Genomic DNA, 13,225 nt, shown 5'->3' with positions numbered 1-13,225 from the left:
ACAAGTAACCCTATTAAAAATGGGGTTCAGAGCTAAACAAAGAATTCACAGCTGAGGAATGCCGAATGGCTGGGAAACACCTAAAGAAATGTTCAACATCTTTAGTCAAAAGGGAAATGCAAATCAAAACAACCCTGAGATTTCACCTCACACCAGTCAGTATGGCTAAAAATCAAAAGCTCCGGCGACAGCAGATGCTGGCGAGAAAGAGGAACACTCCTCCATTGTTGGTGGGATTGCAGACTGGTACAACTATTCTGGAAATTAGTCTGGAGGTTCCTCAGAAAATTGGACATCGAACTACCTAAGGACCCAGCTATACCTCTCTTGGGCATATACCCAAAAGATGCTCCAACATATAACAAAAACACATGCTCCACTATGTTCATAGCAGCCTTATTTATAATAGCCAGAAGCTGGAAAGAACCCAGATGCCCTTCAACAGAGGAATGGATACAGAAAATGTGGTATATCTACACAATGGAATATTACTCAGCTATCAAAAACAATGACTTTATGAAATTCATAGGCAAATGGCTGGAACTGGAAAATATCATCGTGAGTGAGGTAACCCAATCACAGAAAAACACACATGGTATGCAGTCATTGATAAGTGGCTATTAGCCCAAAATATTTTTAAAAATTGACCTTGAAAGTCAAAGACCTGTATATCAAAAGCTATAAAATAGTTTCTGTAAGCAGTTAAGAAAAGGGCGGGTAGGAAGCTAGCCCGCTTGCATGAGCCATTGGGTTTAATATTGTTACAGAGACAATGCTATCCAAAGCAATCTGCCCAGCCAATCTAGTCTCTGTCAAAATCTCTCATGAATGCCTTTGCAGTAATTAAAAATACCATCCTAAACACCTGACGAAATCTTTCCAAAGTATGCTCATACTTTCTAGTTAACAAAACTTGCAAGTCTACGATATTGATAATAGCATAATGCTGACATATAAACCAAAGAAATAGCCTAGAAAGCCCACGCATACACACTCATACATACAATCAAGTCATTGTGGATAAGGGTGCAGAACATTCAGCAGGGCAAGAACAGTCTCCTCCACAAATGTTGCTAGGAAGATTCAGCATTTGCAAAAGGGTCAGCTTGGACCTTTCCTGCACTTAAAACGAAGTAGATGAAAGCCTTAATTATATCCATGAAAAACATACAATTTCCAGAAGGAAACCCCAGAGAAATGGTCATGACATCGGACTGGGCAGTGTTTTTAATCCTAACTCTTCCATTTATAGTATAACTCTCAAGTACTTTCTGTACATACATTTAGTTTTGAGTTTAGTATAGCTCAGTGGTGAAACAATTGCCTAGCATCCACAAGACCCCAGTTCAATCTCTAGAGTGCACGCACTCGTACACACACGTACACACACACACACACACAATATCACGTTTTGCTTCCATTCTCAAACATAACTAAGAAGCCTGAGGAGGAAGAATTCCTGTTATAAAACTCACTACATACACACCTATTATATCCTCTGTGGTATGCAAGGCCCCTTCCTTTACCACTACCTTTCTATGTCAAAATTTCTCCTTCAATCATTTTGTTAAGATCAGCCTAGAAATGTGTTCTTTCAGTTTTCAATTCATCTGATAATCTCTTGCCTCCCCTCTGTCCCTGGGGGTGGAGAATTCTAGATTTACAGTTTTCTCAGAACCTATTTCTCCCATTAAATTCTGCCACCAGTGGTTTCTGATAAGAAATCTACCCATCATATTATATTTTCCCTGTAGGTAAGAAGTCATTTCTTCCTCGCTTTGGATTTTTTAATTTAATTTGAAAGACGGGCACGGTGATACACTCGTGTAAGCCCAGCCCTTGGGAACCTGAGATCAAACTCACTAGAGCTCAGGACCTTGACATCACAGTGCAGTTTGATGGAATAGCCCAGCAACTCAGACTCAAAAATAAGGCAGTTATTGTTAGAGAGTTCTAATATCCCCATCAGCTCAGTGATACTCACTTTCTTTCCAGCTCACAGTACAGTATGTGCTCACCAACTAATATCGGATATTGCCAATTGTTGAGATTCTGGACCTCCATTTCTGTCAGACAGACACATGTCTGGATTCTCCACTGATACCCTCCTAATACACAGCCACACCATGAAGTCCAACTCCCTGTGTGAGCCTGGTGGACGTCACATGCTGATGGCTTCATTGCCACTCAGCCATCGTAAGGTCTTCAGTCTCCACAAGGCTTCCTCTGATACTACCCCTGTGACATGAGGACCTACCACGTGGTGTGAGGCAAAAAATTCAGATTTTCGTGTGACCTCCACCACCACCACAGAGAGGAGCTTCTCTCCTGTTAGCAGACAGAAAGACGGTGGCTCCTTCTTAACCATCTCTGACACCACCCAGCAGGGGTGAGTGTTGGAACTCTAGGTTCCCGAGTGGGTAGACGTTTAACGTTCCTACCCAGCCTTCCTAGCACAGCCAGAGTGTGGCGTAACTGCTTCTTTGGTATTTGGCAGTGTGTAGATGCTTCTAAGTTCTCTGCCTTGCTGGGGAGCCCTCTTGGTCCCTTGGATAAAATGCAGTCAGGTTTTTATAGAGGTCCATGGCATGCGTGACTGGCATTTCAGGTTGCTGATATATTTGTTTCCAATTCTGGATTATTTTACAAAATAGGGAAACCAAAGGAATTTGCTTCCATATTGTTTCTTGGGTTCTGAGGTTCTTAGCTGGTCTGATTTCGTGTGTGTGTGTGTGTGTGTGTGTGTGTGTGTGTGTGTGTGTGTGGTGTGGTATGTGTGTGTATATGTGAGTGTGTGTGTATGTGAGAGTGTGTGTGTATGTGAGTGTGTGCGTGTGTGTGTGTGTGTGTGTGAGTGTGTGTGTGTGTGTGTGTGTGAGTGTGTGTGTGTGTGTATGTGTGAGTGTGTGTATGTGTGTGTGTGTGTATGTGTGTGTGTGTATGTGTGTGTCTGTGTGTGTATGTGTGTGTGTGTGTGTGTGTCTGTATGTGTGTATGTGTGTGTATGTGTGTGTGTGTCTGTGTGTGTGTATGTGTGTCTGTGTCTGTGTGTATGTGTGTATATGTGTGTGTATGTGTGTATGTGTGTGCATTTGTTATGTGTATGTGTGTGTCTGTGTGTGTCTGTGTGTGCATGTGTGTGTATGTATGTGTATGTGTGTGTGTCTGTGTCTGTGTCTGTGTGTGTGTCTGTGTGTGTCTATATGTGTGTGTGCATGCACGCACATGTGCATGTAATGACTAGGATCTCAATTGCTTTTAACATTAGGATGACTGAAAAGCACACCCAAACCTCTCCACAAGCAGAAATTTCAAGCTAAATTGTTGAAAAGCTGTGCCTACTACTCTAAATAATAGTTTAAAATAGCACAAGCTAGTCAATAAATCCCACAGTTTGTTGAATAGTGTGCAATGGTGGGAAAAAAATAAAAGCAGAGACAGGATTATAACAACACACAAAGAACACCAATATACAGTTAGGAGCAAGGTAGTTATGCTGTGTGTTTAGGGCTCTTCTTTGTGCAAAAACAGGAACAGAAGGATGAAGAGAGATGCGTGTCAGGATGACACAGATTGTGTCAGCTAAAACCTGCATATATTAGAGGACATGACAGAGTAGTAATGGCAGAAGAATTGCTTAGTGCACTGGTTGGTTTCATCTCAACTTGATGCATCTAGAACAACTTTGGAAGAGAGATCCTCCACTGAGAAAATCCCTCACCAGACTGACAAGCCTGTGGGGCATTTTCTGGATTGATGGTTGATATAGGAGGTCTCAGCCCGCTACAGTGGCACCACACCTGGGCTGGTGATCCTAGGTTCTATAAGAGAGCAGGCTGAGCAATCCCTGAGGAGCGAGACAATAAGTAGAATTCCTCCGTGGCTAAAGAAGTCATGCAGGAGTCACCCTGAAGGCCTTTTGAAAATCCAAATGGAAATCTACTACCGTAGAAGCTTCCTACACCATACACATTCTAAAGTATACAAACACATGAAAGGAATTTAAACTGAGCCACCATATGATGAAAAAGACATGCCTGAACGCCTTTGTACCATATGCATGTGGTACCCATGGAGGCCAGACAACATAGTCAGACCCCATGGAGCTAGAACTACAGATGGGCAGTGAGTTGCTAAGTGGGTGGTGGGAATCAACCTGGGTTCTCTGGAAGAGAAACCAGTGCCCTTAACCAGTTGTAACAACTCTTCAGCCTCCTAAAGAATCCTTTAAGAAAAATATACAGTAGATGCAATATGCTGAGAAGATAAAACTGATCAAGACACACCTTTCAGAAGGAAAAGAAGAGCTGGGGAGACATCTCAGTGGTTAAGAACACTGGCTGCTGTTCTGGAGGCTGACAGTCCTCTACGAGGTCGTGACATAGGCTGAGCTGTTGGCTGCCAGGACAGCCCTACACACTGAATGCCTTCCCAGTGCTGCTATCACACGGCTCTATGGATGAGTCTGGATACTCGTTACCATGCTCCTCCTACTTTTCATAAATTATGCAGAACGTTCTAGAGAGCCACTGACCACGGCAGTGTCTTCCTCACATTCACCGCACACCCTACAAGTTACTAGAATTCAGAGGGTTTGCTAACTACACCCTCACGAAGTTGACCTATCGTGCTCCTACATTTCAAAGATCGATTTGAACAATACATGCATTCCAGATTTTTTTAAAAAGTAAACTAAACTTTTCTTCTCTTTTTAAACTCAAGTTTCTGGGATTTGGCAGACCTCATAAAAAGTTTTTTTATCCTAGAGCTGGAGAAAGGCTTACAGGAAACTCACTGCCCACCAGTACGCTCAATGACAGAGACTAAAGCCAGTTTAAATCTGAACCTCTCCAATCCCCTGGAGTTCAAACTATGAAATTATTAATAGTTACAGAATTAAAAATTAAGAGAGAATATGCATGCCGGCGGATGGCATAGTGAGGGTGGGGAATTGAATTGTTTCAACAGACCGAAAATAACGCAGACCAGTTTAAGGTAAAGCAAGTTGCTTACATGGGCTTTGGACGAGCAGATTAGTATGTGTAAATGCAGGAAATCCCATTTTGATACCCACAAGAAACTGACCTAGTGGTTGTCTAAGAACTCTGAACTGAAAGGTCAAATCTGGTCCCTGGTTGTCAACAAGGAGCTAGAACTGAAGAGAGTCCCAAACAGCTTTGAGTCCTACAAGGGTCAGCCTGGATAGCTCACACCATCCCTGTGACCTACCTCCCTTTAGCTTTGAAAGGATAGGATTCTACGAGGTAAAAAAATAAAATGCACGATACTACCATGCTGTCACAGTCAGATGGATCGTAAATGCTCTGTCGGAAGACATTGCAGCACTCGATGAATTCCTCCTTCATTGAGTGGATTTGTGCATTTAGGACTGCCCCCTTGCTGCCACCAAATTCCAGTCTTTCCAGTTTCTCAAATTCCAGTATGGTGACAAACATATCCTTTAAAAGACACAAAGCAGTAGCGACCTTTCCATCATCTTCAGCAAGAAAAGGAGATTTTAAAGATTCCAATCGAAACATTTTCAAACAGGGCACTTACATCACAGAAAGCTAAATTTCACTGAGCAAGGCAAATGTTAATTTTAAAAACCACACTCCATTTTCAAACTCCAAAAGCTACCTCACAGTGGAGACAGCTCCGACAGTACTATGTACACATGGACCCTCTGAGTGCCCTCCTAACGGTAAAGCAGACAGCTCCCTGGGGAATAACCTATGCTCAGTCACCTACACTCTGCAGCGGTCCAGCTCCATGACTAGAGGGCGACCCAGGAGACTGTCTACGGAGAAGTCACCCGAAGTGTTTGACAGACTTTAGCAGTTCTCCGGCTGACCAGCAATAAGAATTTCCACATAAATCTCTGGCTTATGTGGAAATATTACATAAACAATAAAATGTAAACTCTGTAGAAACCTCTACAAGCAAAAGAAGGCAGCAGCATCAGTTCAAACGTTTTAAGGAAGCTTTGGCTGGTACACTCATAAAAGTTTGTGCATTCAATTTTTACATTTTAGATTTTTTAAAAAAGACTTATTTACTTATTTTATTCTATATAAGGACACTGTAGCTGTCTTCAGACACACCAGAAGAGGGCATCAGATCTCATTATAGATGGTTGTGAAGCACCATGTATTTGCTGGGATTTGAACTCAGGGTCTCTGGAAGAGCCAATCAGTGCTCTTAACCACTGAGCCATCTCTCTAGCCCACATTTTAGATTTTTTTTTTCTTTTTTTCTTTTTTTTCGGGGCTGGGGATCGAACCCAGGACCTTGCGCTTCCTAGGCAAGCGCTCTACCACTGAGCCAAATCCCCAACCCCTAGATTTTTTTTAAAAATCACGTATATACAGGACTGGAGAGAGAGAGAGAGAGTTCATTGGTTAAGAGTTCTGGCTGTTCTTCTAGAGGACCTGAGTTAGAATCCCAGCTCCCACATGGTGCTTGACAATGGAGGCTAACTCCAGTTCCAAGGGATCTGGTGCCCTCTTCTGGCTATCATGGGAAATGCATGCATGTGATGTACAGCTATAAACACAGACGAAACACCCGTAACAGAAAATATTTTCAAAATACTTACACAGAGTAAACTTTTCACAGCCTTTTACTTTTGCGAAGGAGTTAATATAAATAATTTCAAAAAACTTACACAGAATAAACTTTTCACATCTTTTTACTTTAATGAATTCACTAGTTTTATAGCATTTTATTGTATACCTGTAAATGGTGTACATATCGCTATTCATATGGTAGTGTGATTGGCTGGCATGAGAGGGTAGAGCAGAAGAAGCATCATGACTCAGACGCAGCTTGAATTATACAGCAAGTTTAAGGCCAACTGGGCATATAGGGAGCGCCCCTCCCCCACCTCAAAAATAAGGAATTTTTAACAGAAAATGACAGTGTGATACTTTAAATTACCAAGTGGGTTTTAGTTTTAGTTATGAAATTTTCTTTTGAGCTTTATAAGTTTCTTTTTCAGCCTTTTTACAGGAAGAACGAATCCTTTAAAGTTTCCCCTTTCACAATTTTCTACGGGCACTTGGGAAATTATGTCTAGTCACTAACAGGCAAAGAGATTTACTTACTCTCATGTAGTAACAGTTTAAAAAACAAATATACCTTGAAAAATAAGTGGGGTGTGGTGGTACACTCTGTCATTCGAGCACTTTGAAGGTAGAGACAGAGGAATAGAGAGTTCATAGTGGGGCCCTGCCTCAAACAAAACAAAACAAAACAAAAGGCCAGGGTTGTGTGTCAGTGCAGAGGGATCCCAGGAATGTGTAAGACTGGTGTGATCTCCGACCACAAGTAAATAAACAAACAAACAAATGGAGGAAAAGGGAGAAGGAGGAAAGAAGAGAGAAGATTAAGCCTCCTTCCTCTCTCATAGAAAAGCTACTCCATCTCATAAGACTCGTGACCCCACCCACATATGATTAGATAAAGGTAAAAAATGAATACCTCTATTTTTACCAGCCGGTCAAGAAATTTGTTAAATCTGCTAAAGACCAGGTGAGACTGGAAATCCCAGGGTCTCTGCTCCGTGTCTCCTGTGAAGTAGCTTGTTAATCCTCTTCGATATTTGAAAAAAGAATTCTGGAACATCCTTAAGACACCAATGGCCACCTGTACCTTTTCCAGTGCATCTTCAATTTCTCCTTTCAAAAGGTCTTCAGGTGACAGGTATGCTCTTGCCTAGGATTTAATTAAGAAGGAGCCACGGTTTTAAAACACATTTTTAAAATCGTGATCATCTGTTTGAGCTAAACATTTTAAATTACAATTTCTAGAACCGAGCCAAAAATAGTATTGAGGAAAGACAGCACAAACTCTAAAAATGTAAACACCCAGGCTTTGATGGCATCCTTTCAGGGGAGACTAAAGTGCAGGAGAAGCTATTGTTTCTATATTTATGTATTCTAATGAAAATTACATTTTCGCTGAGTCTCATAGGAATGGCAATAAGGGATTTGCATAGCTATTCCTACCACCAACATTCTAGACAATTCACACAAAGAAATACACAAGTCAGCAAGGCTATCCATCAGAACACGGGTTTCAGAGGTTGGTCACTCTACCAGTGTTACAGGGTCATTTGTGAAGGTACAAGGACCTGGCTATGTGTGGTCTATCTCTGGATACTTTCCCGTTCATGGATTTTGGCTGAGACGCATAAGCAACACCACAGGACATGTGATTGAGCTGAGCTTGGCCACATGAACTTGTTTTTTAAATAGAGATGAGAGAGAGGAGCAAAAGCAATAGATAAGACATGTGAGTCTACAGGGCTTAAAGAGGAAATAGACAAACCCTTGAATGAAGACAAAGAAAATAGGAAAAAGTCTGAAGTCTGAGATAACACAAATTTTCCATGATACAAATGGGTCAAAAGAAATTGTGTCCAAACCAATTCTGTAGGCCAAACTAGCCCTACAGAAAATACCAGAAGGAAAACTGGACACTAAAGAAAGAGTAAGTATAGCCACAGGACTCAGAGGAAATCAATGACATCATGATAACTGGTGTACAATGACATCATGCTAGCTGGTGTACAATGACATCATGGTAACTGGTGCACAAATGACACCATGATAGCTGGTGTACAATGACATCATGATAAATGGTGCACAAATAACATAATGATAACTGGTGTACAATGATATCATAACTGGTGTACAAATGACATCATGATAAATGGTGTACAATGACATCATGATAGCTGGTATACAATGATATCATCATAAGTAACGTACAAAGCAGGACTAAGCACAAAGGCAAAAATGTCATCGGTCAATACACACTTCTCCATCATAAATCCAAGTATCCATGGTGCCAACTTGCCAACCAAAAGACAAGCTAACTGAACTGATTAAGGAACAGGACCCACCTTTTGTTGTCTACAAGAAACACACCTCCCTTTCAATAATGACACTGTGTAAGAGTGAAAGGATTTAAGAATCCTTTTAAGGAAGGTAGAATGAGCCACTGAGGAGGGGCGGGGGGAAAGAAAGAGCATAAAGGGGATAGAACACAGAGGTACAAAAGGAGTAATGGGGGAGTGGAGGGTTAAGTAGGAGAGGGGGAGGGGTGTAAAACAGAGGTGGGTAAGAAGAGACATAAACAACATTAAGGATTTTCTTAAAGCCATATGGAAAATAACTACTTTTATAAGCTTTCTAAAATATGTCATTAAAAAAATAGAGTGTAATTGTAACTATCCTGCAGAGAAGAATGATATTATCCTCAGAAACCATAGGCTACAAGACAAAAAGGCCAGTCCTGAGTATGGGATGGCTCCCTGGAAGGGATCAAAACAAACAAACAAACAACAACAAAACCAAAAACCCCTCAAAACAATAAAGCAATTGCCCTTAGACTTGATTGCCCACCAGAGCTTGGTGGTGAGAACCCTACTACTGAAGACACCGCATACTTTGATCCCAGGACTTTGGAAAATCAAACCAATAATGAACTGGAGAGGGAGAGGCAGAGGGCAGGCTGCTGGGAGAGAAAGGTCCCAAACGTCACACCCAGCTGTGGATGCCGTGAATCACATTAAGGACTTACACAGTGAGACACGCCCACTGTGCAACAGTGACACAAACGTCTCTGCAGTAACCATCAGCTGTCTAACCAGACGTAAGCCCTGCTCGGCAGGAGGGAACACATGCTTGGTACTGTAAACTTGACCAAGAACTAACTGGTGGCCAGAGAGGCCACAGACCCTGAGGGAGAAATCACTACCATTCTGTTGAAGTGAAATAGCATCAAACGGCTATGACGGAGAAGAGGTGACTGTGGTGTGTGTGCGCTCATCCTCAAGTGGGACGCATGCACACAGACATGTCCTCCCCCACAAGGCTCATGGAGCATCATGGGAGGGGACAGATTCTAAAAGCCAGAGGTTGTGGACGGCTGAAGAACAGGGTATACGCTCGTGAACTCTCGACAGCTGCAGATATTATACAACAGTTTCACACAAGCAATTTGGTCGATATTCCAACATGGATGGGGAGGCTCGCAGGGCCCCACTCCTAGTTAAGAAGCTACAGTCTGGGGATGGCCTCCAGGAAGAAAAAGTCAGCTTTATTTGGGGGTGGAGCTACTGGTTGGTTGCTCATACTACAGTGAACGGTCCTCTACACATGCAGACAGCACTAATGGTACTCAGTGAATCTCACATATGTGTGATGTGATGGTGTGGGGTCCATGTGGGATAGGCAAAGAGGGGTCTTGGGGAAATTGGAATGGGAGAGTGAGGTGTGGCCATATGTGTCTTAATAAAAGAAAAAAGTGTGTGTGTGTGTGCTGGTTTATAGCTGCTTAGAAAGTTGCCCCACACCTCAGTGGGGACTGAAATGAAAGCCATGGTACTCCCCACAATACTCAGGAGGTCTTTTTGGTTCTCTCATGTAGATGCTTGACGCCCCCCCATCTCCCACTAATGCAACCACTCTATACGCAACTAGACTCTGTCATTTGCAAATTCTGCAAGAAAACCATTGGTGCGCAGTATCTATAAACGTCACTGATTGTAACCCCACAAGTTCTAGTTTTTACTTATTTATTTACTTATTTATTTTATGTGAGTACACTGTTGCTTTCTTCAGTCAAGCACACCAGAAGAAGGCATCAGATCTCATTATAGATGGATGTGAGCCACCATGTGGTTGCTGGGACTTGAACTCAGGACCTCTGGAAGAGCAGCCAGTGCTCTTAACCACTGAGCCACCTCTAGACAGCTAACTGATGGCCACATGAAAGCTGCTAACACTCCACAGAGAACAGCAGAGAATGTCAGGGACAGAGCATGGCGGGAGTCAGCACGCATGCTCATGGTCACGCTAGGATCTGCTAATTACTTTTGTGTCATCAGCTAAGCTGTCTCATGGGATTGATTCCCTTCTTTGCGAAATGAGGAGTGGGGCTTGGGAGGCCCTCATGAGCACCTAGCCCACCTCAGAGCCCTTTAAGGTAAAACAGCCTTGCACATCAACAGGTTCCTTGTTCAAAACCATGAATCAAGTGCATTTTTTAAGAGCCCACTTGAGCACCCAGAGGCTTTTTATTGTCACCATTTTCTGAGCAAGGCATTAGAACAGCTATTTATATCTCATTTACACTGCATTATGGGGCACTGCGAGCAATTTGGAGATCATTTAAAGCACATGATATGGCATGACATGCATAGATCACACCCAAATACTAGATCACTTTTATATTGGGATTAGTTTGGTAGCTATGGTAGGTCCTGCAATGTTAGTACCTGTATTGTTTGGGTGGTATTATTATTATTTTATTATTATTATTATTATTATTATTATTATTATTATTATTATTATATAAACCTGATGGTAAATACATTTATTATCCATAAGCCAATTAATTGTCGATTGGCCAATTTATCAACTTGCCATCTTGCTTCTCCCAGTTGTTCTCTTCCTGTTCCTCTTATAACTTTTATAGACTCATACTTTTGGCTGTCAACACACCCTTTGACCAAGACAAACTTAGCTTTCCTAAGAATCTGTGGATGGCAATATCTACAAGAGAGAACACACCACGGACTAGATAAGGGTAGTGAGACCAAATTAGTGCTAATTCACAATGACAACATAGTAGTGTCAGGTTAACATGGAAATGAGAGAAGACCCTGTTACCAAAGTGTGTGTGTGTGTGTGTGTGTGTGTGTGTGTGTGTGTGTGCGCGTGCGCGCGCGCAGGTATGTGCATTATCATGCCAGCAAGCAGGTGATGTTTCTCATGGGGCTGTCTTAAAGAATGACATTAATGGTCACTGTAAGGCAAGTAAAACCAAACATACTTGCTACTAAAGTAGAACCAACCAATGAGTGCAGCAGACAGGAATGGCAAGCAATTGAAAGCTCCACCCACCTACGGGGGACCTGAGCTTCCAGCAACCAGCTGTGCCATTGGGGATGGCAAAGACAGTGTGACAACATCTTTGACTTTTCAGTGTAGGCTGGTGGGTACAAGTAAAATCTATACAACTTAAGTATCAGTGCTGATATTTTTTTTTTAATTAAAAGGTATTATGCAGGGGAGGCAAGATGGCTTAGCAGGTAAAAGGCATCTGCTGTTAAACCTGATGACCTGAGTTCAATCCCCGACACCCTCATTGTGGGAGAACAGAATCTGCTCCTGCAACTTATTTTCTCTGCCTCCGGTATGGACATGGTGGCAAAGCCACCCACACACAGAGAGACACATACACACATGTACAGGTAAATAAATGGAATGGAATTTTTAAAAAAGTATTGTGTCTGGGCATAATAGTGCTGCCTTTAATTCCAACACTCGGAAGACAGAGGTGGATGGATCCCTATGAGTTCCAGGTTCACCAGGGGTATACAGTCCCTATGCATTTGTTTGTTCTTTTGTTTTTATAAAATTCATGGCGTGGTATATTGTATACCCTATGGTCCTAGCACTCAAGAAGCAGAAACAGGAAAATCATAAGCTCAAGTCTATCCTGAGATACTGAGTGTTCTATACCAACTTGTATATAGCAAGTCTCAGTGTCTGTCTGTCTCTGTCTGTCTCTGTCTGTCTCTGTCTCTCTCTGTCTCTCTCTGTCTCTCTCTGTCTCTCTCTCTCTCTCTCTCTCTCTCTGTCCCTCTCTCTTCCTCCCTGCTTCCTTCCCTCCCTTGTGTGTATATGTTTATAATATATAATATATTATTTAAGGAAGGAAGGAAGGAGGGACTGATGAAGACATGACTCAGCAGTTAAGAGTATTGGCTGGTCTTCCAGAGGACCAAGGTTCAAACCCAGCACTCACAGGGCAGATCACAGACATCTGTAACTCCAGTTTTGGGGGATCAGGCACACATACAGACATACACACAAGCAAAACACCAATGCAAAAACAAATAACTTTTTTTAAAGTAAGAAAAGAAAGTAAGCTAGAAAGTTAGAAATTGAGTCAGTTGGGAAGTAAGTCAGTAAGTCAGTAAGTTAGTTAGTTAATTAGTTAGTTAAGAAATTTAGAGTTAGGAAATTAGTTAGTTAGTTGGTTAGAAAGTTTCTGGACTCTGGGTGGTGCTTACTCAGGAAAATGCTGGTCACAGGAGCGTGAAGACCTAAGTTTGATCCCTGGCACCCACAGAGATTGCAAGTGTGTAGCCATAGCACAGGGTGGGCAGGGAGATGGGTCCCCAGAGTTCCCGACTATCCAACCTAGC

General features: G+C 42.2%; 1 protein-coding gene across 1 annotated transcript in view; it reads right to left on the bottom strand.

The window, feature by feature from the left end:
- The window catches only part of Dnah11 (dynein axonemal heavy chain 11), a 298,504-nt gene that overhangs the window by 270,633 nt on the left and 14,646 nt on the right, over positions 1 to 13,225 (bottom strand). The window contains exons 7-8 of the mRNA XM_032908348.1: positions 7,483 to 7,716; positions 5,292 to 5,459 (exon numbers count right to left, since the gene is read on the bottom strand). Of these exons, the coding sequence (XP_032764239.1) occupies positions 5,292 to 5,459; positions 7,483 to 7,716 (402 nt within the window). The remainder of the gene's footprint in view (positions 1 to 5,291; positions 5,460 to 7,482; positions 7,717 to 13,225) is intronic.

The sequence above is a fragment of the Rattus rattus genome, chromosome 7 (genome assembly GCF_011064425.1).
Source record: "Rattus rattus isolate New Zealand chromosome 7, Rrattus_CSIRO_v1, whole genome shotgun sequence".
Lineage (NCBI taxonomy): Eukaryota > Metazoa > Chordata > Mammalia > Rodentia > Muridae > Rattus > Rattus rattus.
This window is presented reverse-complemented; position numbering and strand designations above follow the sequence as displayed.